The sequence below is a fragment of the Peromyscus eremicus genome, chromosome 2, assembly GCF_949786415.1.
Source record: "Peromyscus eremicus chromosome 2, PerEre_H2_v1, whole genome shotgun sequence".
NCBI classification, from domain to species: Eukaryota; Metazoa; Chordata; class Mammalia; order Rodentia; family Cricetidae; genus Peromyscus; species Peromyscus eremicus.
Genome location: NC_081417.1, coordinates 149,347,490 through 149,375,441, shown reverse-complemented (window position 1 = coordinate 149,375,441; position 27,952 = coordinate 149,347,490). Strand labels below are relative to the sequence as shown.

The 27,952-nt window shown below is 51.2% G+C and overlaps 1 protein-coding gene across 4 annotated transcripts in view; it reads right to left on the bottom strand.

Moving 5' to 3' along the window:
• The window catches only part of Kif17 (kinesin family member 17), a 40,420-nt gene extending 13,367 nt beyond the window's left edge, over nucleotides 1-27,053 (bottom strand). For 2 of the 4 annotated variants that reach the window (XM_059255266.1, XM_059255267.1), the window contains exons 1-6: nucleotides 26,666-27,053; nucleotides 16,443-16,589; nucleotides 15,615-15,716; nucleotides 10,305-10,494; nucleotides 7,126-7,578; nucleotides 5,622-5,731 (exon numbers count right to left, since the gene is read on the bottom strand). In XM_059255266.1, the coding sequence (XP_059111249.1) occupies nucleotides 5,622-5,731; nucleotides 7,126-7,578; nucleotides 10,305-10,494; nucleotides 15,615-15,716; nucleotides 16,443-16,589; nucleotides 26,666-26,896 (1,233 nt within the window). In that variant the 5' untranslated portion in view covers nucleotides 26,897-27,053. The remainder of the gene's footprint in view (nucleotides 1-5,621; nucleotides 5,732-7,125; nucleotides 7,579-10,304; nucleotides 10,495-15,614; nucleotides 15,717-16,442; nucleotides 16,590-26,665) is intronic. The other 2 variants (XM_059255264.1, XM_059255265.1) reach the window with 1 other exon arrangement.
• Nucleotides 27,054-27,952: the final 899 nt, after the last annotated feature.

The following is a 27,952-nucleotide window of genomic DNA, read 5'->3' as shown; positions in this document are numbered from 1 at the left end:
TTCCCATCACAGCTCAAAGCAGAAATTCCAGGGTCAGAAATAGAGTCCCGGGACAGCAGTGTCTGGGGGCACCCTCTGATGGCCTATACCATTTACTAGGTTTTAGGCAGAAGCAGGCAACACACATCGCTTCCAAGAGGTACCTTACCCAGGACTGCTTCTCCAAAATGAGGTGTGTTCTCCTTGGAAACCACTAGGGGGAGGCGACATCCAACCTACCAGACCAGAAGGTGCCTGCCTAGAAGGTTCCATTCCAGGTACTGTCCAGTTCTCTCCTCCCCTGAGGATCTGTGACCCAGATCCACTCATCACTGTAGGATTCCACAGCCACTCCATGTCACTTGGTATGGCTCCTGGCCACTGATACCTGCAGAGCATCAAGGCTCCTAACACAGGAAGGGTTGCCACCTTAGTGGGATGACCTTAGAACTTAGAACTCCCCAGAGGGGCTCTTCAAATTGCCACCTCCACAATGGACAACCCTGGGTCCTAGAGACAGACTCAGTACCCAGACTTACCCTAGATGGTCCCAAAGCCCAGAGCTCCCAGGACTGGGGCCACCAAGCCAGGCCCCTGGTCACAAAGTCTGACAGGGTCTTGAGGGCTGGCCCCTAATTGAGGTCATAGCTGACAGACAAGGCCCCCAGCTGTAGACATGGCCAGGCCAGAGCTCCCAGGATCTGCTTCTGCCTAGTATCAGGGTTCCCGCTCAGGAAGAGCCAGTTCCCCACAGGGACCACTGAACGTCAGACCACCAGGCAAGGTTAGCAGGCAGCCTTTAAGCAGGGGGGGCCTCTAGGACCCACAGAGACTAGAGTTGAGAGGGACCCTCTGTCATTTCTTCTTTGTATGTATCCCTGGAGATCTCCTGTCCCGCTGCTTCCCAGGGATGCTGGGAGATACATGGTGTGAGGATTTAGGTGTGAGTCATGTGAGGTCAATGCTACACTTATCCCAGGATAAACAGGCCATGTTGCTCTCAGGCCCAGGCTTGGCCACAGCGCCAAAGGCAAACAAACTCCTTTTCACTGATAGCCTGGCCTCTGCCAAGAACCCTCCCACTCCTGGGACATGCTCTCTACTTCCATCAGTCCCCAGCCACCTTTTCCAGCATGTGTGGTTTGAGGGAAAATGGCCCCCAAAGGGAGTGGCACTATTAGGAGGTGTGGCCTTGTTGGAGTATGTATGATCTTGTTGGAGGACGTGTGTCATAGGGAGGCGGGCTTTGAGGTTTCATATATGCTCAAGCCATGCCCAGTGAGATAGTTTTACTTCCTGTTGCCTGCACAAGATGTAGAACTCTCAGTTACCTCTCCAGCACCATGTCTGCCTGCACACTACCATGTTCCACCATGATAATGGACCAAACCTCTGGACTCTAAGCCACCCAATTAAATATTTTCCTTTATAAGAGTTGCTGTGGTTATGGTGTCTCTTCACAGCTAAGACAGAAGTTGGTACCAGGAGTTGGGTATTGCTATGGTAGGCTGGACCATGTTTTTGTTTGGAGTAATATGGTCTTTGGGAGTTTGAGTTAGGAAAGCAGTGGAATGCTTTAGGTAATGTTTCATTAATGGACCATCCTAGTAGGAGCATGGAAGACAGTGGTGCTAAGAGTTATCTGAATTGTGAGATACCAGCTCAAGAGGGCTCAGAGGAAAAGAATATTAATTTGAGGCCTAGAGATAGTTCTTGTTATATTTTGGTAAAGAATGTAGCTGCCTTTTGCCCTTGTCCAAAGAGTCTGCCTGAGGCAAAAATGAAGAGATTTGGATTAATTCCATTGTCAGAGGAAATCTCAAAACAGTCTAGTATAGACTCTGTTGTGTGGTTATTATTGGTAACTCTAATGAAGATTTATAACGAAAAGGGATAAGCTGAGCAAGATACAAAATGTACAGACTGAGAAGAAAAGGGGCACCAGGAAGTGGAATGGAGCTAAACCCTGTGTCCAAGGAGATAAACAGATTAAGAAATGGAATAAAGGGAGTGGTGACCTCAGGGCAGGATCCCACCCAGCTAAGTTTCCTACTTGTGAAAAGGAATTAAAGAAAAGCTTAGAGCCAGGTGTGGTGGGGCACACCTTTAATCCCAGCACTTGGAAGGCAGAGGCTGACAGATCTCTTGAGTTTGAGGCCAGCCTGGTGGACAGAATAAGTTCAGGACAGCCAAGCTTAGGCAGTGAAAGGCAGAAAGCTGGTGAAGACGGTATTGAATGAGGGGACATGTTCCAGCCCTAGCAAGCAGCAGAACTTGGTAGCTTCAGCCACATGGTTCTGGCTTTAGAGTTAAGGACAGAAGGAAGAAGTTACGGAATAAATCTGCTGAGGGCAGGCATGTGTCAGGGGTGTCAACGAATGGAGGCCTAGAGGGACCATTGCTTGACGATGTGAAGTTGAAGCCTGGGTTGCCTTGGAGACTCCAAGATGTTGGAGATGTGGGATATCTGCAGAGGAGAGCTGCTAACAGGGAGTAGAACCAGCCTAAGGTAGAAAAATATGTTGCAGCCAACAAAGCTGAAAAGAGTTGGAGATCTGAAGAGCGTTTTGACATCAGACATGGAGATGAAGAGTTTGGAGTTTGCCCAGGTGCTTTTCAGCCTTGCTTTGGTCCAGCATTTCCTCATTATGTTCCCTTGTGTTTTGGAATGGCAATGTGCATCCTGTGCCATTATCTTTTGGAAGTATGTGGTCTGCTTTTTGATTTTACAAGGGATTGCAGTTAAGAGATTGCATGAATCTCAGAAGAGACTTTGAACTTTAGACTTTTAAATAGGTTTGAGACTGACACGACTATGGGGACTTTTGAAGTTGGAGTGAATGAATTTTTTGCATTATGATATGGCTACAAAGTCTTTGAGGGCCAGGAAGTGGAATGTAGTGGTTTGAGGGAAAATGTCCTCCAAAGGGAGTGGCACTATTAGGAGGTGTGGCCTTGTTGGAGGAAGTGTGTCACTGTGGAGGCAGGCTTTGAGGTCTTAGATATGCTCAAGCCATGCCCAGTGAGATAGTTTTACTTCCTATTGCCTGTGTAAGATGTAGAACTCTCAGCTACCTCTCCAGACCATGTCTGCCTGCACGTCACGTCACCATGTCCCACCATGATGATAATGGACTGAACCTCTGAATTGTAAGCCACCCAATTAAATGTTTTCTTTTATAAAAGTTGCCTGGTGATGGTGTCTCTTCACAGCAATAGAAACACTAAGACACAGTGTTACCAAGGAGAACTTCTCTTGGGGATGCCCCCGGTCCTCAGTTTTCTCCTCACACAGGTTCTTTTGTGACACCAAGAACAGTCAAGGTCAGGAACCCAAGTTCAAATCCTGGGTCCAACTCTTTGACATTCCTGTCTTCCCTATAGCTTTGGAAAAGTTGAGATATCTCTTTGAGGCCCAGCTTTCCTAAAGAAAAGTGGCACCATGGTGCCAACCCCACGGGGAGTGAATTAGGCACTGGCTCTTCCTAGGACACCCTCTCCTTCATACTGGCTCTCCCTGGGACATCCTCTCCTTCATACTGGCTCTCCCTGGGACATCCTCTCCTTCATACTGGCTCTCCCTGGGACATCCTCTCGGTCACATTGGCTCTCCCTGGGACATCCTCTCCTTCATACTGGCTCTCCCTGGGACATCCTCTCCTTCATACTGGCTCTCCCTGGGACATCCACTCCTTCATACTGGCTCTCCCTGGGACACCCTCTCCTTCATACTGGCTCTCCCTGGGACACCCTCTCCTTCATACTGGCTCTCCCTGGGACACCCTCTCCATCACATTGTCTCTCCCTGGGACACCCTCTCCTTCACACTGGCTCTCCCTGGGACACCCTCTCCATCACACTGGCTCTCCCTGGGACACCCTCTCCTTCATACTGGCTCTCCCTGGGACACCCTCTCCATCACACTGGCTCTCCCTGGGACACCCTCTCCTTCATACTGGCTCTCCCTGGGACACCCTCTCCTTCATACTGGCTCTCCCTGGGACACCCTCTCCTTCATACTGGCTCTCCCTGGGACACCCTCTCCTTCACACTGGCTCTCCCTGGGACACCCTCTCCATCACACTGGCTCTCCCTGGGACACCCTCTCCTTCACACTGGCTCTCCCTGGGACACCCTCTCCTTCACACTGGCTCTCCCTGGGACACCCTCTCCTTCACACTGGCTCTCCCTGGGACACCCTCTCCTTCATACTGGCTCTCCCTGGGACACCCTCTCCTTCATACTGGCTCTCCCTGGGACACCCTCTCCTTCATACTGGCTCTCCCTGGGACACTCTCTCCTTCACACTGGCTCTCCCTGGGACACCCTCTCCTTCATACTGGCTCTCCCTGGGACACCCTCTCCTTCACACTGGCTCTCCCTGGGACACCCTCTCCTTCATACTGGCTCTCCCTGGGACACCCTCTCCTTCATACTGGCTCTCCCTGGGACACCCTCTCCATCACACTGGCTCTCCCTGGGACACCCTCTCCATCACACTGGCTCTCCCTGGGACACCCTCTCCTTCATACTGGCTCTCCCTGGGACACCCTCTCCATCACACTGGCTCTCCCTGGGACACCCTCTCCTTCACACTGGCTCTCCCTGGGACACCCTCTCCATCACACTGGCTCTCCCTGGGACACCCTCTCCTTCATACTGGCTCTCCCTGGGACACCCTCTCCATCATACTGGCTCTCCCTGGGACACCCTCTCCTTCATACTGGCTCTCCCTGGGACACCCTCTCCATCATACTGGCTCTCCCTGGGACACCCTCTCCTTCACACTGGCTCTCCCTGGGACACCCTCTCCTTCATACTGGCTCTCCCTGGGACACCCTCTCCTTCACACTGGCTCTCCCTGGGACACCCTCTCCTTCACACTGGCTCTCCCTGGGACACCCTCTCCTTCACACTGGCTCTCCCTGGGACATCCTCTCGGTCACATTGGCTCTCCCTGGGACACCCTCTCCATCACACTGGCTCTCCCTGGGACACCCTCTCCGTCACACTGGCTCTCCCTGGGACACCCTCTCCGTCACACTGGCTCTCCCTGGGACACCCTCTCCTTCACACTGGCTCTCCCTGGGACACCCTCTCCGTCACACTGGCTCTCCCTGGGACATCCTCTCCGTCACACTGGCTCTCCCTGGGACACCCTCTCCTTCACACTGGCTCTCCCTGGGACACCCTCTCCTTCACACTGGCTCTCCCTGGGACATCCTCTCCTTCACATTGGCTCTCCCTGGGACACCCTCTCCTTCACACTGGCTCTCCCTGGGACACCCTCTCCGTCACACTGGCTCTCCCTGGGACACCCTCTCCATCACATTGGCTCTCCCTGGGACACCCTCTCCATCACACTGGCTCTCCCTGGGACATCCTCTCCATCACATTGGCTCTCCCTGGGACACCCTCTCCTTCACACTGGCTCTCCCTGGGACACCCTCTCCGTCACACTGGCTCTCCCTGGGACACCCTCTCCTTCACACTGGCTCTCCCTGGGACACCCTCTCCATCACACTGGCTCTCCCTGGGACATCCTCTCCTTCACACTGGCTCTCCCTGGGACACCCTCTCCTTCACACTGGCTCTCCCTGGGACACCCTCTCCGTCACACTGGCAGCTTGCTGGGATCTCACCTCCCGGATCAGCTGTTTCTCGGCCTCAGTGTCCTGCTGCACAGCAGTGGGGGACAGCAGCTTCTCCTCAGGCTGGGCAGGGCTCAGGGGTGTCTGAGTGGACAGCAGGGCTGGAGATAAAGAGACAAGAGGAGTCAAGAGTGAGTCACCCAGGAACCAAGCATGAATATGCCTTTATGTAAAATGAAATGCAATTGACCAGCCACCGGAGAGTTCAGGACACTGGGGAAGTAGCGTTGGACACAACTCCACACCACTGTGCACTGTGCACTGGGGAGAAAGGCTGAGCATCAGGGTTCTAACCCAGGAAGGGCCCCCATTAGCTGCTGGGTTGGGGACCCACTGGGAATCTGGTACTTCTTCCCCTGCTGGCATCCCTTTACCAGTGTTGGGGGTTCGCGGTTAGGACAGGGAACAGGGAAGGAGGAGGGGAGGTGATGGGCATTCTGCTACATCCTGCCACTCTACCTGGCCACCACTGTCCCCCACCTCCCCCACCATTCTAAGGCAGCCAGCAGTATATGTGGAGTTAGCTAAGTGCAGGGATGATTCACATGCCCAGGCCTCTATGAAGATTTTCTAACTGATCAAAGCCTTTTGGACAGGCTTGGATCCTCTCTGCCCAGCATGGCTATCTATCTGCCTTCAAGTTTGTCCCTCTTCCTCAGAGAGGCAAAGCTTGGGTCTGAGTCTTGTGTGTCCCCAGTGTCCAGCCCTGGTCTTCATATGAAGAACTGTGAGGGAGCTTTGCATGGATGGGTGGGTGGTGGGGAGGTGGGAGGGTTCAGGAAGGAGAACGGATGGGTGGCTATGTGAACAGTTGGGGGATGAAATCTGAATGGGTGGAGAATGGAGAAGAGGGAGGAGGGGGAGGAGGGTGGGCGGGTGTTGGGAGGATGGATGAGCGGGGCTGTGTAAGCAGTGGAGTGAGTGGAAGGGAGGCAAGCATGTGGGAAGGCATGGGGGGAGGGGTGGCTTGTGGACGGGCAGAGGGGGCGCAGTGGGCAGATAGCTGGATGTAGAATGGGTCAGCTGAGGCAGGCGGGCAGGACCAAGGGGCTGATGTTAGACTCTTCTATGCTCACTGTTCCTAAGAGACAGCACCAGAACACTCTGGTGTCTCAAGGTCTGCAGGCCTGTGCTCCAGCCCGGAGTGTCTATGCCTGCCAGATGACAGACTGCAAATGTCAGGGGCAATTACAGGAGCTTGGGTGGGATGTGGGGAAGTGAGTCACCGGGATGCTAAGAACACGATGCCCCCGACACTGAACCAGGGAGACAGATGAGTAAGCCTGGGGTGGGGAGTGGGCTGTGAGTTTAGGGCTGACTGGACAGGCCAGCCAGCCAGGCCTCTTTCTGGGGCCACAGGCAGGTAGAAGCCATTACCACTGGGGTATGCTAAGTGGTGTCAAAGGACTTGCCTATGGGAGTCAGCGAGAGTAGGGACATTCTGATGGGAAATCTGCTTGGCCCCGCCCCCTCCGGCAGCCCCAGGCTGTCCCACCTGAGAGCTGGCCAGGGCCCATCTGCTGGGCCAGGATGGCCTTCAGCCTCTTGATCTCCTCCTGGTACTCTCGGAGCAGGGCATCCTTGGGGTCTTCGTTAATGCGTGGCTTGTTCTTGATGTTCTTTGCCCGGTTGGCATAGCGCAGGGTGCTGAGGCTCTCGTCATAATTGTTGTCCGCAGGGGACAGGCAGGCCACCATCAGAGTCTTGGTGTTGCCGCCCAGCGAGTCCTGCAGCAGTCTCGTCAGCTTTGAATCCCGGTAAGGGATGTGCTTGCAACGTCCGTCCACCAGGGCCGAGATGACGTTGCCCAGTGCTGACAGTGACAGGTTGATCTTGGTGGCCTCCTTCAGCCTTTCCCCCGTGGCCCCGGTCTTGGATTGCCGCTCACTGCCCGCCAGGTCTACCAGGTTGAGTTTGCCTGCACGGAGGTGGTCCTTACCCCGCTCATCTGCAGACAGGCAGGCAAGGAGCAACAGCTGGTGAGCTCCACATCTTCCCAAGATGAGGGTGGCTGGCTACCAGGCCCTCAGGACCTACCGGGGCTACATTTGAGCCTATCAGGAGTCTGTAAAGGAGGGCTGCCATGGTACAGGTAAGAAGACTGAGGGTCAACAATGGCATGGAACTTTCCCAAGGCCACACAGAAGCCAAGGAGGAAGTGGGAGGGGGGCTGGAGAGATAGCTCAGAGGTTAAGAGCACTGGCTGCTCTTCTAGAGGACCCAGGTTCAATTCCCAGCACCCACGTGGCAGTTCACAACTGTCTGTAACTCCTGTTCCAGGGGATTTGACACCCCCACACAGACATATATGCAGGCAAAACACCAATGCTCATAAAAAAAAAAAGTCATTTAAAAATAAAAAGAAGCCAAGGAGTGGGGACAAGGTGGACACTCGGGGCTGCCTGACTCCGAAGACAAGGGTCTGTTCTCTGGGGACAGCAGTCTCTTTCACAACAGTTTGGACAGATTTCCTGTGAGGCCAAAGGCAGAGGATGGCGAAGGGAAGATGGAAAGATGGCAAGGGAACTGTACCTTCCGTGTAAAAACGACTGGCTTTGAAAGACAACCCTGCCCCCTTTCACACTGTAGGGCATAAACACAGCCACGCAGCTCTCTCATCCTCCAGTGACCCATCTGCCAAGTAAGACTAGCCTCGAGTGGCATCCTACCAGGATTGGATGTGCAGAGTCAACTGGCCACATAGTCTCTGACCAGTGCAGAGCAATCTTAAGGAGAGAAATGTTTGCTGACATTAGATGGGTGTGAGGGATTTGGGTCTGTAAGATCTTTTTTTTTTTTTTTTTTAATGGAGCAGGAAGAGACTGGTAGTGTTTTTGGAGAGCACTTGTAGAATGTACCAGGATATGTCATGAGCCTTGAGTGTGTGTGTGCTCCATGCTTTCACAGTGCACACCAAGTCTAGCCTGAGCAAATGAGTCTCAGAGCAGAAATGGCCTTGTACACAAAGGTATTCTGGCACTGTGAAGCCAGAAACAATGTAAATGCCTCACGGACGACAGCTGAGGGGTGAGTGGAGCATCCTCCATCCACCACTCACTGTCATGAAGACCTGGCAATCAGTCATAGGGAAAAAAGAAAAGAAAAAGAAAAAGAAAAAGAAAAAGAAAAAAAGAGGAGCCAGAGAAAAGAGACTTAGCTGTATGGCTGCATTTAGGTGTCAGCCTGCCCTTCAAACCTTCTGCAAAGCCCAAGAGTGCCCATGATTCTCTCTCACCCATTGAGCCAGGCAGCTCTCCCTGCCCCAATTGCAACTGTGAAGTCATGTCCTCTTCAGGTGGGTATCCCCAGGAACACCCAGGTTGATGTCCTTCATTCAAGCAAGTACCAGGGCGCTGGTCTGAGAACAGGTTGCCTAGGTTGCTGAACGGACAGTATGCAGGGAGGTTCTATCAGCCCTGGCCTTGACTCTGGGTCAGGGGTCTCTCCAGTTATGTTCCCAGTTGGGCTAGGCTGCTTCCTGCTCTGTGCTCTCTGCAGTTCTAGTTGTGATGAACTACACACTAATGCAGCTGCAGCCTTAGTAGACAAGATACCAGGAGGCCCTGGGTTCAAACTCTGGCTCCTCCACTTCATGGCTGGGGTACCCTGCATGAGAAAATCTCTCCACTTCTCAGAGCCTAAGTTTTCTATGTGTAAAAGGGGAATGATAACACCTGCCTCGAGGACGGCCTCAGTTCCAGAGGTGAAGCGTAGGGAGCCCTCACAGAGCATCTCCCTCACAGAGCATCTCCCTCACAGAGCATCTCCTTCACAGAGCATCTCCCTCACAGAGCATCTCCCTCACACAGCATCTCCCTGCACACAGCATCTCCCTCACAGAGCATCTCCCTCACAGAGCATCTCCCTCACACAGCATCTCCCTGCACACAGCATCTCCCTGCACACAGCATCTCCCTGCACACAGCATCTCCCTCACAGAGCATCTCCCTCACACAGCATCTCCCTGCACACAGCATCTCCCTCACACAGCATCTCCCTGCACACAGCATCTCCATGAACACAGCATCTCCCTGCACACAGCATCTCCCTGCACACAGCATCTCCCTCACACAGCATCTCCCTGCACAGAGCATCTCCATGAACACAGCATCTCCCTCACACAGCATCTCCCTCACACAGCATCCGGCTTACAGGTGCCCAGAATAACACTGGTTTCTTTCCCCTCTTTCTCAGCAGCTCTGCCAGGAAAAGAGGCAGGTGAATGAAGGGCAGAGAACATTACTGAGAAAGAGGAGGCCTAAGTTACACACAGACCTCTGGCCCTTCAAGTTTTCCAGGGATGAAATCCAGGGCCTGGAGCAGACTACTCAAGTACTGAGCTCGAGCCCCAGCTCTGAGACTCAGTCTTCTCACCTGTAAAATGGGAGTGTGAGCTACTAGCTCATGGGAGCTGAGAAGAAATAAATGAGATCATGGGTGCATGCTGCCTGGCACATGGAAGTACTCAGTGTTATCTACCAGTTTTGAGATTGCTGGTGCAGATCCAGGAAACAGGTCCCAGAACAGGGAGGACCCTCGTCTGCTTCCTTCAGGCAGTTAAGGGCATCTTTCCCCAGTTCTCTAGGCTCCAAAGAGGTGAGATGCCCTCCTAGCAGGAGTGGGAACCTGGCTCAGAATGTCTGGGCCACCCTCTGCCCGCAGCTGGCCCCATACCCACGGCATAGATCTCGATGCTGATGGTGAAGATGGAGTGTGAGCGGGAGGAGTCCTTATTCATCAGGGTGTAGCCAACCGCACGGTTCTTCCAGCCGGTCTCCATGACGCGCTCGCACTGGGCCACATTATGCACCGTGTGCATGGACAGCCCCTTGACATACACACCCTTCTCAGGGTGCTCCTTCAGCTGCAGAGAGGAGCAGGGGAGGTTGAGATCACCAAGGATCTCTAATGAACCCAAAGGCAGGGCCCTGTCCAGGCTACCTGTGCACTCCTAAACCATCCTGTAACGGGCAGGGGGCTCACTCTAGCGGAGCCAGCTGCAAACCTACTCCTGCCTCCCACCCATTGCAGGTTCTTGGGTCAGTAACATCCTGAACCTCAATATGCACATCTGGAAAATGGGTATGACCCACCTATTTCATGGGCATGGTAAAGATTCAGTAAAGTAAGGCAGACAAGCTTTGCATGGGACCCTCAGCTTCTGGAAGATGATGGGGCTGGCACCCAGGGCTCTGAATGTATCTCCTTTGTCCTGTCCACATGGCTTCTGATACTCCCTCTTCTGATATGACTGGGGCAATGGAAATGTTTCCTGACTCCTGGATGATGGCAGGTGGAGAGTCATTTGTTGCCCAAGCCCACAAGGCTCTCAGCTCAGCCCTCGGAGATGGCAGCGAGTAAGCTATGCATGCCCCCGATGTTCCCGGCTTCCTTCCCAGGCAGCCAAGGAGCTTTGTTGCTTACTCAGAGCGGTGAATGCAGAATTTCTCAAGAGGAAAGAAAACCGCACTGGTAAGAATGGAATGAAGGGCTGGGCGCGGCAGGGCACGTCTGTAATCTTAGCACTTAGTGGGCAGAGGCAGAACTACTGCACATTTGAGGCCAACCTGGGCTACACAGCAAGACTGTGTCTTGGCTGGGAGAAGGAAGGAAAGCAGATCAACAAGTGTTTGCCTGCCAAGCGGCCACGCCGACTGGAGCCCAGAAGACTCAGCGTCTGCTCTAGGGGTCCCAGGAGTCCGGTGGGGACACAGGCTAGCTCCACCTGCTTGGGTGTGAAGTCCCACTGGGGCTGGCTCTATGGAACAGATAAGTAACTGAGGCACAGAAGGGTTAAATGACTTGCTGAAAGCCATATGGCTGTTAGTGGGGTTCCGGTGGCAGAGGCTTCAGAAGCAGGATAAAGAGAGTCATAGAGGATGGGTACAAAGGACAGGCTCCTGCAAACAGAGGCAGGCAGCGTTTAGGGCCCAGAAAGCGGACTACATGGGTCCCACTACACTCCCAGGATCTAGAGCCCAGTTGGGGGCACACAGCAGGTCTGGTGAGTGTCTGGTCACCCTTGGAACGAGTATACTGGGCTGGAGAGATGGCTCAGTGGTTAAGAGCACTTGTTGCTCTTGCAGAGGACCTGGGTTCAATTCCCATTGTTCACATGATGGCTCCCAACCATCTATAGCTCCAGTTCCAGGGTGTCATAGCTCAACAGCCTCTTCTGGTTTTTGGAGGGCCTAGACATGTACACAGTGCACAGACAAACAAAATCCATACATATAGAAACATACAAACATACATACAGGCAAAACACTCATACGTGTAAAAATAAAAATAAATCCATCTAAAAAAAATTTTGTTGTTAAAAACAGTCTATTTAGGATGGGCAGTGGTGGTGCATCCTTTTAATCCCAGCACTTGGGTGGCAGAGGCAGGCATATCTCTGAGTTCTACGTCAGCCTGCTCTACATAGTGAGTTCCAGGACAACTAGTGCTACACAGAGAAACCCTGTCTTGAAAAAACAACAATAACAACAACAACAAGAGCCTATTTAGCCAGGCATGATGGCACACGCACGCCTTTATCCCAGCACTCAGGAGGCAGAGCCAGGCGGATCTCTGTGAGTTCGAGGCCAGCCTGGTCTACAGAGCAAGATCCAGGACAGCCAGGGCTATACAGAGAAACTCTGTCTCAAAAAAAAAAAAAAAAAGGGTGGGAGAGGACCCTTTTTTTTTTTTTTTAAAGATTTATTTATTTATTATGTGTACAGTGTTCTGCCTGCACATATCCCTGCAGGCCAGAAGAGGGCACCAGATCTCATTATAAATGGTTGTGAGCCACCATGTGGTTGCTGGGAATTGAACTCAGGACCTTTGGAAGAACAAGCAGTGCTCTTAACCTCTGAGCCATCTCTCCAGCCCAGGACCCTATTTTAAAAAGCATACTTATTCACCTTCCTACTTATTCAACAGGACTCAGGCTAGAAACCCTGCTAGATGAGGGACATCAGCTCGCTTCTGTAGGCTTGAGTCACCTCAACTATGAAATAGGGATAAACCCCCATTTCTGTAGACTACATGGAAATTAAGAAGGAAACAGGCCTGTGGTACCTTAGCGGGCTCGGTGGAAGCAGGTCATGAAGAGGACAGGGATGCTGCCTTCAGCATGAATAACCTCAGAAGGCAAAACCAGCCCCCTCATCTCTGACACCCTCGGGGGTCTTTCCCACTACTCTCACCCACACCCACTGCAACACTTGGTCCTGGGGAGGTGCTGAGTGATGGCTGACAGCTGTACATCCTATCTCCCCTCAGTAATTGCTCATCTAGGCTCCAAGAGACCAGAGCCAGGTCTCCATGGCAACCAGCTGTGCTATGGCTGGGATGGAGAGGGGCACAGGCACATGGCTATGACTAGTGTCCAACTGGGAAGGGATGTTCATAAGCTCTCCCCAAGACATGGCTCAGGAGGGATTTTGGGAGGCCCCTGTAGACTCTACTCCACTCCATGATCTATTGGGTGGAGATGTGGGGCAGTATTTATACTGGTTTGGGGGTGGGGAGGGGAGCTGGCTTCCCCAAATCTCCTGCTGACCTTCCCTGACTGAATAACTCCTAATTATAAAACATACCAGGCCCTATGCTAACCACAGGCTAAGAGCTTGCGCTATGGAGCGTCGGGTTCCAATCCATCCCCACTCTGTGTGTTCTTTGGGTTATACATAGGCGCCTGAATCATAGAGGATGAGAACAGGATTCTCCTACGCGTACATGAAACCATCTGCCTATCACCCACAAAGCAGCCTATCAAAGACCCAGTGCCTGCAGGGTGTGCACCGCTGAGTCGTCTATCACCTGCAGCCCCCAAGGCAGTGGGCTCCCTGAGCGAGGCCTTCCCAGGGTCCAGGGTAGCCAGGAAAGGATAGAGTCCCCATGGCACCCACATAAGTTGGTTGGAAGGTCTGTGAGCAGCAGGGCTATCACCCTGAGGCTAGCCTTTTGGAGGTCCCAGCCCCCACCCAACTCCTCTGCCTGTTTCTCCGGCTGAGGGTGAGTCACGACTTACAGGCTCCCAACACCCTCTTCTGGTGAGGCGGATGCTGCAGGTTGGTGGTAGAGGTTCCTGGCAGGGAGGGCAAAGAGCCGCTAGGCTTGTGCAAAGCCCACTGCAGGAGGATGGGCGGGGTCTTGAGTGGATGGATGGAAGTTGAGGAGAGGAGGAGGGTCCAGTACAGTGTGTGACCTGGCATGTGGTACACATGGGTTTTGCCCAGTAAGTCTTTGCTGAAAACAATCCATGGACCACTAATCCTCCCTCTCCTAAAGCTGGAATTACTGGCTTCCTAGTGGACCCTGGGGCGGAGTTGGGGTGGGGTGAGGTGGGTGGAGGCTTGGCCAGATCATAAGCATTATGGCTGGGGGGGGGGGGTGGAAATCCAGCGGTATCCCAGCACACATGAGGGGCAGCATCTCAGAGTGGCCTCTTCTCCCTGGAGCAGGCCATTCGGTTTGTCAGTGCCCCAGGCAGGAGCAAGACCAGTACCTCTGGCCAAGGCCAAGGTCAAAGGGTCCCAGCTGGGACTCCATGCCCTCTCACTGGCTTCTAGTCCTGGCAGTATTTGCTTGCTCATTCTCTCTCTCTCCCTCTCTCCTCTCCTCTTCTCTTCTCTCTCTCTCTCTCTCTCTCTCTCTCTCTCTCTCTCTCTCTCTCTCTCTTTCTCTCTCTCCCTCTCTCTCTCTTTCTCCCTCTCCCTCTCTCCCCCTTGCTCACTCATTCTCCTCTCCCTCTCCCTCTTCTCTCTCTTCCTACTTCTATGTTTTCTTTCTTTCTTTCTTTTTCTTTCTTTCTTTCTTTCTTTCTTTCTTTCTTTCTTTCTTTCTTTCTTTCTTTCTTTTTCCTTTCTTCTTTCCTTCCTTCCTTCCTTCCTTCCTTCCTTCCTTCCTTCCTTCCTTCCTTCTTTTCTTTTTTGGCAGTCTCCTTATGTGATCCAGGTTGGCCTGGAACTGGCAATCCCCCTGCCTCAGTCTGCCCACTTCTAGGATTATAGCCTGTGCCATTAAGCCAAGTCCGGCAGGTTTCCTGACCTCTCTGGGTGCCCCCAGCAGTCATGCGGGTCCAGCCTATCTGGACAGAACCCTCACGTGTCTTCCAGCTCTGCCTCCACCTTTAGGAAGCAGCACTCTCCACCCTAAACCCGTTCTTTGAGGAGACTGAGGACAACTTACAGAACGTGCCTGAGGCTCTCTAAGCCAAAGCCCATCTTCACTGCCATGAGCGTGGTTCATCTGTCCTTGACTCTGCCCCTCAGGGGCTCCACTTGCCCGCCCCCTGTCGTTGCTGGGTTTTTCTCTAAAGCTCGCCTACTGAACACCCAGCGGGTGTTGGCACTAGGCCGAGGGCTTGCTCTGCTTACAGTCTTCAATTCTCAATACCCCTTTTCAAAGTGGACCAAGATGATGGAATCCTAGCCATATAAACATCAGTAAAATAAGGTGTTTGAAGTTCAAACCCTTCAGTTAGGGAGACGTGGGTTCAAGTCCAGGCTTAGCCACTTGCTGCATTATAGAACCTGGACAGGTTGAGGCTCTCTCAGCCTCCTTTCCACTCTGGTAAATTAGAGATGACAACAACCACCAGCAAGATGACTTCAAAAATGAAGTGGAAAAATGTACCTGAAGAGCCAGTAAATAGTAAGTAACTCATCCCTTCTTTTAGACCGTCTAATAATTTTTACCAGTGGAAATGTTTTCTAAAATAGAAATCTATTGGAAAACTCCACCTTGTTTCAACAGAGGTGGCCTTGCTCAAGGTAACATCCAGCCTGTGTGGTGGCAGCAGACACAGCCCACGCATTAGGTTCTCTAAGGACTCAAGTTCAAAAGGCCCCACTCTGACGGGACATGGTGATGTTTGTCCATGGTCCCAGTACTAGGGAAACTGAGGCAGCAGGATCCTGAGTCCCAGCACCGTCTGATACTAGCCTCTCTCCTGGGACCTTCCTGATCACCCCACATGGGTTCTGCACCCACCTCCAGCTTCTGCTTGGTGTCAGCGCCCAGCAGGTCACGGACATCTTCATTGTAGATCTCCAGATAGGAAGCCCGGACCAGGAACTTGGTGTTTTCTGCACACTGCAGGAAGCAGAGCATGAAAAGATGGCTAGAACCAAACCTACCTGCTGCTCAGGCCTCCACAGCTGAGACATGGAGGAGGAGCGAGACATCAGGCCACACGGGCCCTCACCCCAACCCTACCCCGCCTGTCCTGCTGGCAAACCTTCTTCTCCAGCTCCAGAACCCTCAGACCTCCAAGCTGGGTTATGGCTATCCATCCAAATGTGCTGCCAAACAAACCTCACGGGAAGGGAGATGGAAACCTCCACCCTACTCAGGTGAGAAACCACTGTCACAGTTTCAGTGACTGCCACCTGGACCAAGTTGGCTTTGGGCTGAAGAGCGGGAGCCTCTAGGGCCACCACAATTGGGAGTTGTCCAGTCTGGGGTCCATGAGATTAATATACAAGGGGCTTCCCACAAGTTTGGTCTTTAGTAATTGCTCAATAAATGGGGGAGCCGTGACTGTTATAACCACTTCCTGTCACATGTTCAGAGTCATCGTACAAGAATGTCAAGTGAATTGTAACATTCAAAGACAGCAGGAGAAAAACACACAACCAACACTCTTCTCGGCTTTGTTTTTCACCCCTGATCTTTTCAGAACCTAGGACTTGCCTCCGTTGACCCACGCAGAGTCAGGACCAGGTTCTGACTGCAACCCACAGTCCATGCCTCTGTCACGGGTACCCTGGGGGCCATCTGTGACACCTAGCCTTACCTCTTCCCATGTGAGGCCCATACCTGAACACTCTCAAATACATGCTCGAAGGCTCTGGGAATGATGCCTCTCTGGCACGGGGGATCCGGCAGGCCCTGCATGGTGAAGGATTTCCCACTGCCAGTCTGGCCATAAGCAAAAATAGTACCGTTGTAGCCCTCAGTGACACCCTGTATGAGAGGGAACCAAGGTCAGGTGTTCAGATGACAGGTCCAGGTGGGCACCATGGTCCCCAAGCCCATGGACTCCAGTGCCCTGCCAGGGTCCCCATGGAACAAGGCACCACTCTGTCCTCAAACAATGGTCTGATGGGGTTAAACATCATGCCAAGGTGGGGTTATCTAAAAGCCTGTGCTGGGGAGCCAACTTGGTTCAAATTGTATCTCCATGCTTGTTTTGCTTCAGACTCAAGGTCTCACATATGCTAGGCAAGGGCGCTACCACCAAGCCACACCCTCAGCCCATCTCCACTCTTTACTGGACTGGTCTTGGACTTGGCACATGGACTCTCAGTCTCCTCACCCGTCATAAAGGATGAGAACACAGCCCCTTCCTAAAGCTGAATCACCTCAGGTATTAGGTACGGCAAGTGCAGGCATGGACAGGTGCTTGCTAAATGTCTGCCGGGAATGTGGGGAGGCAGACACAATGCTTCTCACCCAGGCCAGGGAGGTGTACACAGGACAGAAGTCCAGAGAATCGTGAAGGGAGGGAGTCAAAGAAAGGAAGCAGGAAGGCGTGGGAAGAACCAGACAAGGCCTTCTGTATAGCAGAGGCAGGACAGAAGTCGAGCTGCTGCTGAGGAGGCCTGGACAGGTGACAGGTGACTGACAGGAAGAGGAAGCTATGCATCTACAATCTGCCTGTCTCCTAGGCTTAGGAAGGAGACAGGCGTTGTCTCTGTAGGGTGTTACCTAGTTCAGATCAGCAGTAGGTCTGATAAGTTTATACTGTTTGCCGTTGTGGCCTAGTAGTGTATGAGTGCACAAGAAACTCATAGCAGAAGACAGCTGACAATATTAAAAGCCAAATAACATCAAATATTCCTTGACATTTGACTTCTCTGCTAGAAGAATTCCTTGATTCTTCTAGGTACAGCTTTATCATATACAGCTGAATCTCTATTTCATATTCTTGCAGCTTGCAGCAGATCCAGGCCAAGGGGACACAGGAGAGTCCATCTCTGGCAGGTGCATCTGGGAGTGGGGTATGGATGAGGAGGCCGAGAAAGAAGACAAACTGGGTACCACTTCTACAGCCACTCTCTCATAGATCCCTTTATTCACCCGCAGGTCCTAGCTGTCTTTCCTGTTTCAGGAACTGAACCAGTTCTGGTTAGAGGGAGAGGGAGCTGAAGAAGGTAGCCACAGTCCCTGCCCTCAGGGCTCTTGGGATTACAGGGAGCAGAACTAACTATGGGGCATCTGCGATGGTTACTATTGTCAACTTGATGGGACTGAGAGTTACCATGGAAACAAATCTCTCGACATGTCTACGAGGGGGTATCTAGGTCAGGTTAACTGAGGTGGGAAGTCAAGGTCAGGTTAACTGAGGTGGGAAGTCAAGGTCAGGTTAACTGAGGTGGGAAGTCAAGGTCAGGTTAACTGATTGGGAAGTCAAGGTCAGGTTAACTGAGGTGGGAAGTCAAGGTCAGGTTAACTGAGGTAGGAAGTCAAGGTCAGGTTAACTGATTTGGAAGTCAAGGTCAGGTTAACTGATTGGGAAGTCAAGGTCAGGTTAACTGAGGTGGGAAGATCAAGGTTAGGTTAACTGAGGTGGGAAGTCAAGGTCAGGTTAACTGAGGTGGGAAGTCAAGGTCAGGTTAACTGATTGGGAAGTCAAGGTCAGGTTAACTGAGGTGGGAAGATCAAGGTCGGGTTAACTGATCGGGAAGTCAAGGTCAGGTTAACTGAGGTGGGAAGATCAAGGTCAGGTTAACTGATTGGGAAGTCAAGGTCAGGTTAACTGATTGGGAAGTCAAGGTCAGGTTAACTGAGGTGGGAAGATCAAGGTCGGGTTAACTGATTGGGAAGTCAAGGTCAGGTTAACTGAGGTGGGAAGATCAAGGTCAGGTTAACTGATTGGGAAGTCAAGGTCAGGTTAACTGAGGTGGGGAAGTCAAAGTCAAGGTTAACTGAGGTGGGAAGATCAAGGTCAGGTTAACTGAGATGGGAAGATCAAGGTCAGGTTAACTGAGGTGGGAAGTCAAGGTCAGGGTAACTGAGGTGGGAAGACACACCCTAAACAGCAGTACCAGCCCGTGTGCTGGAGTTCCAGGGCGAACAAGGGGAAAAGCTGAGCAGTGACATTCATTTCCCTCTGCTTCCTGACTGCGACATCTGCCTCACACTTCTCACCATGCCCTCCCCAAAGTGACGGGCTGTGAACCCCAGCAAAACCTTTCTTCCTTAACTTGCAGTTGTCAGCAAGACAGGAATGCTGCTGGCACAAGTTGGCTGCTACCCAGTCAAAGTCCCCACCCCGGCAGAGGACAAGTGCTTCCTTTTCTGCAGTAGAAATGGGCAAGTCCACCCAATCTAGGAAAACTGTGACCACACTGGGGTCCTGCAGCTCCTCAGAGGTGGTGGGCTGCATGCAGGGGTGGGACCTTTAAAATGGGGACAAGTGGCTTCAGAGAAAGGACCCAACCCTGTGCCAGGCTTCTCAAACCCACATGGAGCTATAGAGGGAAAGTCACATGACGCCCCTGGAGAAGATGAAGCAGTTGAAGGAATGTCACTGTAGCCCGAGTCCAGGGAAGGGACTCTACAGGAACATTCACAGTCACACGACAGACGCTCCATTCTCCGGGGCAGCCAAGAGCCAGACTGGCGAGGTGCTGGTGCAGCTTGGGGAACTGAGTTTATCTTTTTACAGGGTTTCACACATGCTTGGCAAGTGTTCTACCCCTGAGCTGTACATCTTATTTGTGTGGGGAGGGGAGCTCCTGCAGCCCAGTATGATCTCAAAATCAGTAGCTGAGGATGACCTTGCACTACTGATAGCCTGCTTCCACCTTCTCAGGAGCTAGAACTACAAGCAGAGGCCACTATGTAGGGCTTACGCTGGACGGGCCACATCTCCACTGGCCCCTCTTTGCTCTCTCTGGTTTCAGACTGGCCTAGAATGTCTTGGGCTCTGTCTTCCAAGTACTGGGATTATAAGTGTGCACCTACCATAACGGCCCTTCACTTCATTTTAAAGATTGGAATGGAGCCAGGTGATGGTGGCGCACGCCTTTAATCCAGGCAATCAGGAGGCAGAGCCAGGAGGATCTCTGTGAGTTCCAGGCCAGCCTGGTCTACAGAGCGAGACCCAGGACAGGCACCAAAACTACACAGAGAAACCTTGTCTTGAAAAAACAAAAAACAACAACAACAAAACAAAACAACAAACAAAAAAGATTGGACTTGAGATGGCTTTAAATATAAAATACCAGACTTCACAGTCTTTTTTTTTTTTTTTCCCAAGAAAGACTTTCTCTGTGCAACAGCCCTGGCTCTCCTGGAACTCACTCTGTAGACCAGGCTGGCCTTGAACTCACAGAGATCTGCCTGCCTCTGCCTCCCGAGTGCTGGGACTAAAAGAGTGTACCACTATGCCCAGCTACAGACTTCACAGTCTTAATATAATTAACATAAAATACATTAACTCTGTTATAATCAGTTTTATTTCACTCCTTTTAGTTTTTAGAAGGCCACCCCTGGGGGAGCCAAAACTGTGTATGTGGCTCAAGTCTGCTATGTAAAACAGCTTTATTTACGTATTTAAACTTAACTTAATTGAAAATTTTTATAGCCGGGCATGGTGGTGTACACCTTTAATCCCAGCACTTAGGAGGCAAAGGCAGGTGGATCTCCCGTGAGTTAGAGGCCAGCCTGGTCTACAGAGTGAGTTCTAGGACAGCCAGGGCTACACAGAGAAACCCTGTCCCACAAAACAACAAACAAAAAAATTATTATGGCTTGAATCTGAAGTGTCCCCCACAGGTCATGTCTTGAGTGACACTGTTTGGGGGTGCTGCAGAATCTTCAGGGGCTCAGCTGGCAGACGCAGGTTACCGGAACAGGCTTTTGAAGCTTGTAACCCACTCCCTAGTTCTAGCTCATCTGCCTGCTGACTGGCTGTGTGAGGGGTCCTGATGCACTGAGCCCTGAAACAGTGAGCCACAGCACTCCCTCCCATCCTCACTTCTGTGCATTTGGGTCACAGTGACGCAGAGGTAACTAATATGTTCAGGTCTTCCGTGGTACCAGTCTCCTCCCTGTGCCCCTTGCCACCTGTGTCTAGTGGGTACCTCACTGGTAAGTGCACATGCAGAACATTTCCATTGTTCCAGTATGTTCCATAGAACAGCATTGCCCCGATAAAGTAGAAAACAACTTTAGATATATTTCTAAGATGAAACAAGGATTTTTTTAAAAAAAGTCTGACATGGTAACTGATACCTGGGGAGTCCTAGGGGACAAGCACATGTGAGGCAGGGGCCCAATGTCCACCAATTGGTCACTGTGTACTGTTGCCCCATTCTGTCTTATTAAACTATGAAATTTAGTGGGTTTTCATGAAATCAACTGTTGACTGTTGTAGAATATTATTTTAAGATGTGTTACATCTGTTTATGCTCTGGAACACTTGTTTAATGATGCAAAGATGTGTTGCATTTTTCTATGTTGCATTGTTTTACTCTGTGAAGCTGTGTTACTGTGCCTGTCTAAAATACCTGATTGGTCTAATAAAGAGCTGAATAGCGAGGCAGGAGAAAGGATGGACAGGGCTGCCAGGAAGAGAGAATAAACAGGAGGAGAAATCTGGGAAGAGAAGATAGAGGAGCAAGAAAAGGAGGAGAGGAGGACTCCAGGGGCCAGTCACAGAGAAAGAAGAAAGGAATACAGAATACAGAATAGAGAAAGATAAAAGCCCAGAGGCATAAGGTAGACAGGATAATTTAAGTTAAGAAAAGCTGGCTAGAAACAAGCCAAGCTAAGGCTGGGCATTCTTAAGTAAGAATAAGCCTCTGTGTGATTTATTTGGGAGGTGGGTGGTGGGCCCCCAAAGAAGAAAAGAGTAAAAAAAAAAAAATTGCACCCAAAGTGGAGCTTGAATTTCCATAAGGCCTGAGAAAGCTTTAAATAAATAAATAAATAAATAAAAAGACATGGCCCCTTTAAGAAATTCTGATATACAGCAGAGCAACTAAGTAAAAGCACCTGCCACAGTGCCAGGTACCAGCATTCCATAGCCAGGAAGGTTGAGTTTTAGGCTTGGCTCTCAGGAACCTAGAAGCAGGCGGAGTCAGCCAATAGGGCTGCTTGGAGGACCCAGCTGTAGCTTAGCAGTTTAAAGTTTGCTCACAAGGTCAAAAAAGGCTAAACAATATGCAGTAAAAGAGATCCAGACAGAAAAACACCTCTAAACAGGTTCCAATGGCGTAGGCTTAAGAAAGAAAAGAAAATGGGTATAGAAAGTCGTAGAAAGAAATAGTTTAAAAATAATAAAGTCTTTAAAGAGAGAATAAAAGTAATATAGAAGAAAAAAGCCATGTAAGATGGGAAATACACAGGGAGTTGAATCCTGTATGTTATTGCGTTGGTTTTGAATTTTTTGATGGTTGACAAGCAAATGACAGCTGTTGAGAGACATGGGATTGAAAGAGGGACTGATGAAATAAATCAGCTTAGATATTTTTAGAATGCCTTAACTTTAAAATGGAACTCAAAAAATGTATTTGTCAAATGGAAGTCAAAAATGCTTTGGATAAGAGGTCTTGCTTGTTTCCACAGGAAACAAGAGGCTGTGGATTTGTTCCAGGTTAATATGGATCAGGTGCGATCAAGGGAGACTTCCTGAAACTTGACAGGTGATATCTATCAACAAAGGTTATAACTGGTCTACCCAGGACTTGGCCATTATCTCAGTTTTTCTCAGGGACCCATAAAAGATGTCTTTGCCCACAGACAACAAGAAACAGTCTGAAGAATACGACACCCACATTCCCAAGAGAAGGGATGGGTGGTCTTTGGTTATTTGGTGAGTTATAGATATTCGTTATCATTTAGTGGAATATAGTACATTGATACAAATTTAAAGTTATTTTTGTTACACTGTATATATGTTTCTACTCTTGTTTAAGGTATTGTAGCCTTGAAGTTCATTTTAAAATGTAAGGTAAAATCCTAGTTTTGAAAATTGTTATAAATTATTTAGGATAATCTAGAAACACAGGTTAGCAGTTAGTCATTTATGACAATCAAATTTGTAGATATGTTAGGCATGTTTTCAAGATCCTACAGAGATATATTTCAGATAAATGGTCTTCAAACACTTCAAAGACCTATAGAATATGGCATTTAAAATGTTTTGTTAACATTGTCATTTTCATGACAATGAGACACATCTGTTCCTGGCAGCACCAATTTACTTCAGAGAAGATGATGGGCACTGAGAAACTCCTTATGGAGTTTGCTTTTGTTGTGGCAAAGCTAGCCATTGGGAAAAGAAACTGCTCTTGCCTGGACTGCCTGACAGTATGCTATACAAACTGGACATGCAGGACACACAGGAAAAAGACTGTTGAACTTTGCCAAGACAAGACAGGACAGTCCTTTGAGATTCTTGCTTCACAGAAGAGTCTGCCAGACCTTCTGCAGGAAACAGAAGAAAGCAATTGATGAACTTTGCCAATACAAGGCAGGACAGTCCTTCAAATTTCCTGCTTCAATGGAAAGTCTGCCAGATATTCTAGGCCTATAGGCTAAGATGGATGCCCCAACATTGCAGAGGAACTTTGGATGACTGTCCAAGGCAGCAAGATGTCTCTGTTGTTAGGTAATATTACATCCTTCTGGGTTTCTGATGGAGTTAAAGACTAAATAATTAGAGTTTCAATTTTCCTTATGATAGAAAGTAAATTAGGTATAAAACTTTGGAGTCACTAAGATGGGATGGATGGTGGAGTGTTTTCTCTAAATTTGCTAAATACAAATGGACTGAATATTGCAAATGTAATTCTTACTTGGTAACTGTTTTTGTTGTACACAGTTTTACTATGTTAAAGTTAAAACCTTTCATTTTTATTTTAGACAAAAAAGGGGGAAATGTAGAATATTATTTTAAGATATGTTACATTTGTTTATGCTGTGGAACATTTGTTTAATGATGCAAAGATGTTGTATTCTTTTATGTTGCATTTATTTAACTCTGTGAAGCTGTGTTACTTTGTTTGTCTAAAATACCTGACTGGTCTAATAATGAGCTGAATGGCCAATAGCTAGGCAGGAGAAAGGATAGGTAGGGCTGTAGGCAGAGAGAATAAATAGAAGGAGAACTCTGGGAGAAAAAGATTAAGGAGCAAGAAAAGGAAGAGGGCATCAGGCACCAGGCACCCAACTACACAGCAAGCCATGGAGTAAGAAGTAAAGAAAGGTATACCGAAATAGAGCAAGATAAAAGCCAGCCAAGCTAAGGCTGGGCATTCATAAGTAAGAATAAGCCTCCGTGTGATTTATTTGGGAGCTGGGTGGTGGGCCCCCAAAGAGCGGAAGAGTAATAAAAAAAAATTCATCGATGTGTGTGTGTGTGTGTGTACTGAGATCAAACCTAGAGCATCACACAAACTGGGCAAGGGCTCCACACTTAAGCTGTACTCCCAGCCCAGCAATGAGCTTGAACTTGGTGTTATCCTCAGCAAGAATCCTCATGACAGCACATTAGACATGCTACATATTTCCTTCTAGTAAGTGGAAACAACTGTTCTAAATTGCACTATGTCTTCTGTATGCTCCCTCCCAAACATCTCCAAGGGTAAACATTCTACCACTGCTTCTGCACAAGGACCCGGGGCCACCCTCCTCAGACTGGTCATGGCAGAAGCTGTGGTTATGCGGCACCAGGTCAACCGGAAGAAATTCATCAAGAGGTAACTCTGGTGAAATCTGTCAGGGGCAGGAGATGGGATGGCCGGGCTCCTGGTTAAAGGGGCAGAGGAAGCTGGATCAGGCAGGATGGGATGGGAGTCAGCCAAGGGTGGGTGTGGAGAAGGAAGCCCCAGGAGAGTTGAAAAGCTCAGTCAGGGACAGAAGATGAGGGACAGAGCCTGGATGGAAGGGATGGAGGCTGGAAGGGAAAAGGCAGAAAGTGGATCTGAAGCATAGGGAGAGCATGGGATAGGAGCTGAGGGAGGATCCCGGGTAGAAAGCCCAAGCGACCTGCCAGAAATCCCTGGAAAGGGACAGAGCAAGCAGGCCCATGGTCTACCCAGCCATTGGTCTCACCAGCACACCTGCTCTTGGCATAAGCAGTGGGGGCCGTTACCTGCATGTGCTTCCCATACTGTTCTCTAACGGGAGATGGAGCATGGAATCTGGACACAGGGACCCAGAACTGTCCCTAACTTGTTCCATGACTCCTCAGGCCTCAGGAATGACTCCAGCTCTTCTTGTGAAGAGCTGACACTACACTCCAGACTTCCCCGACGGCCTCCCACCTTCCTGCTTGGCTAGCATCCTACAGGTCCCATCTCAGACTTGCCTCTCTCTGTTCTCCCCTCCATCTCTTCCAAGGTTTGCTGGCCTCCCCATGCTCCCCCCACCCCTTTACCACCGATTGCTAACAGTTAGCTTAGCTGCTTCTCCCTTTGACCTTGATGAGGGCAAGTCCTATGGCCTTTACAGGCCCTCCCCATGCTCAATCTGGGGGCTCACGGTGGAGACGCTGGTGTTTCTTTACATGGATGGGTGAGTGGATTAATGAATGAATGGATCAAATCTGAGATCTAGGGAGTGTCTGGAGATAGTTCTGCACAGTGGGACTCAGAAGAGAAAGCTGGAAGAGAGATCCAACAGGCCTGTCACTATGTCCTTAGTGTCTTCCTCTCGGGGTGGGACTTGCTTGGACACTGTGTAATCCACAAAGAAGGCGCTGAGGCCTCACCCTGACAGCCCTAGACAGCCCTAGAAAAAAGCAAGGCCGAGGAAGAACACGAGTTCAAATCTTCAAGATGCCAACCTTGGATAGAGGAACGCCCATGCTCTGCAGGGTCCCTGGGACAACGGTAGGACTGAAAACTCCTGGGAGGCCTCGGAGTGGATGGGACACTCTGAAGACCAAGAACCAAGAGTGGAACAGATTGCTTTGGATACACAAACTTCAGCCACTGAAGACATGGAAGCAAGAGCTAGTCCTTTACCTGATGGAGATTTAGACACCTGATAAACAAGAGGGACCCAGTCAGATGACCTCTTGGGTCTCTTCTAGCCTGGAAAACCAGGCCAACAGCTAGACAACTGAGCTATCCTGAGAGACTGGGACTGTCCCCTTGGGGCACTGTCCATGGTCCTCTCAGTATTCAGAGGGAATCATCTCTTGTCGTGTGCTCTGTGGTCTACATCCCCAGTCAGAAAGCCTTGGGAGTAGGGTCAGAGTTCAGCAGATACACACTTGACCCTAGATTCTAATGATGCATTTACTCCTGGCTCAGCGCCAGGCAGCATGGACGCTTTGGAACACATCAGCCCTCTCAACAGGGAGGAGAGGTGCAACAGCTGAGAGAGGGCCTGCCCATCAAATTGAAAGCATCAATGTTAAACGCTTTGAGAATGGTAGGTCAACGAAGTCAATGGGTTTCCCTGCAGCAGAACTTTTCTGAACCTCAGACACTGGAGCATGTTCAAGTGACAAAGGGAAGCCCCCCCCCCCCACACACACACTGTTCCCTCTTTAAAAAGAGGAGTTTCGAGAGGAGAGTGCAATAAGGAGGACTTTGTTTGTGGGGCTGAAATGGGAGCAAGTGTGGACCACCACCTGACAGAAAAGAATCTTGAGACTCTTGGGAAGGAAGGAGGCTGGGGAAAATGGTTGGAGCTTTCAGGATCCTGCAGGTCTGGAATGAGGGCAGAGGACCGGGGGGGGGGGGGGGGGGGTCGGGGATGGGGGGGGGGAGGGCGCCTGGGTCTGGAGTCTGTGGTTAAGGGGCTGCAAGGGATGAAGGTCAGGACATGCTGGTAAAGGCTGCAAAGGACAGGGGTGTGGACCAGCTGGGGCGCTGGGTTCAATGGGGACACCACACTGGAGACAGGTTCCAGGTGTCTGCAGCCAAGGGCAAGCCTTCACACTAACCTGCCGCTATCCACCTGTGCCCAGTGCCTTCTCGCTTGGCTTGGGCGCCAGGGGCTGGGCTAACCCACCTATCCCGTCTCCACCTTCGGGGAGCCCCGAGCCTGGCCCTGCAGTCTCGGGGCACCCTCACCTCCACCAGCGGGTAGGCGATCTCGTTGTAGATCTGCTCTGTGAAGTGGTCCATGTAGTAGGCGCCGTCGAAGGTGAACTGCTTCGGGGGCTCGTCGGCCGCTCCCGGGTTCTGAATGAAGCACTGGCCGCGTGCGCAGTCCACCGTCACCACCGTCTGACAGCTCAGCTCGCGCTCGCGCTGGTTCATGGGCCGGCAGCGTACCACCACCTTCACGGACTCCGAGGCCATGGCGCCCCACGAGCCCCGGGGGCGTGGCCAGGTCCAGAGGGTGGAACCAGAGCCCGCGCGGGGCGGGGCTTGGCGGCGGGGGCGGGGCCACAGCCGGGGACCAGGACTCCGCGCGGGGCGCGCTGGGAGCAGCAGGGGCGCGGCGGACAAGTCTCCGGGCTGGAGCCCGGGCCGCCGCCTCCCGCGCCCGGGCTCGCCCGTCCCTGAGGCCGGGCCCGGGCGGGGAACGGGGGATCCGCGCTGCAGGCGCCGCCGCACGACCCGAGCCCCGGAGCTGGCCGGGCCGCGCTCGTGCTCGTGCACGCCGTCTCGGCGTTCGCCGTTGCCAGGCAACGTCCGTGGCGTCACAGGGCGGACCGCGGAACGCTGAGTGCGAAGGAGAGCCGGGCTGCAAGCTAGCCGCTTGGGATGCACCCGGTGGTTGGGGCGGCCCTGACCCTCCTGCCTCTCTCCCAGGCCTTGCAGCTCCAGCCCAGAGGCTCAGCAACTGGGCAGAGGTGGCCAAGCTAAGACCTGGAACTCATGCTTGACTCCACCTCCCTCAGGGGTTAGAGACTGAGAGGGTGACAAGGACTTCGCTGTCCACAGTCCACAGTCCACTGGTAGGACTGTGAAGCTGCTGGATGATAGGGCCAGTCTTAAGAGTCCAGATTTTGGCCGGGCGGTCGGTGATGGCGCACGCCTTTAATCCCAGCAGAGCCAGGCGAATCTGTGACAGGCGGAACTCTGTGAGTTCGAGGCCAGCCTGTTCTACAGAGCGAGATCCAGGACAGGCAACAAAACTACACAGAGAAACCCTGTCTTGGAAAAACAACAACAACAACAACCAAAAAAAAAAAAAAAAAAAAAAAAGAGTCCAGATTTTAAAAGACATGAAAATTGGACCAGCGAGATGTCTTAGCTAGTGAAAGGTGCTTGCTGCCAAGCGTGATGGCCTGCGTTCTACCCCTGAGACCTATATAGTGGACCGAGAGAACTGACTCTTGCAAGGGGGCTCACACACATAAATAAATGTTTTGGGGTTTTTTTTTGGGGGGGGGTTGGTTTTTCGAGACA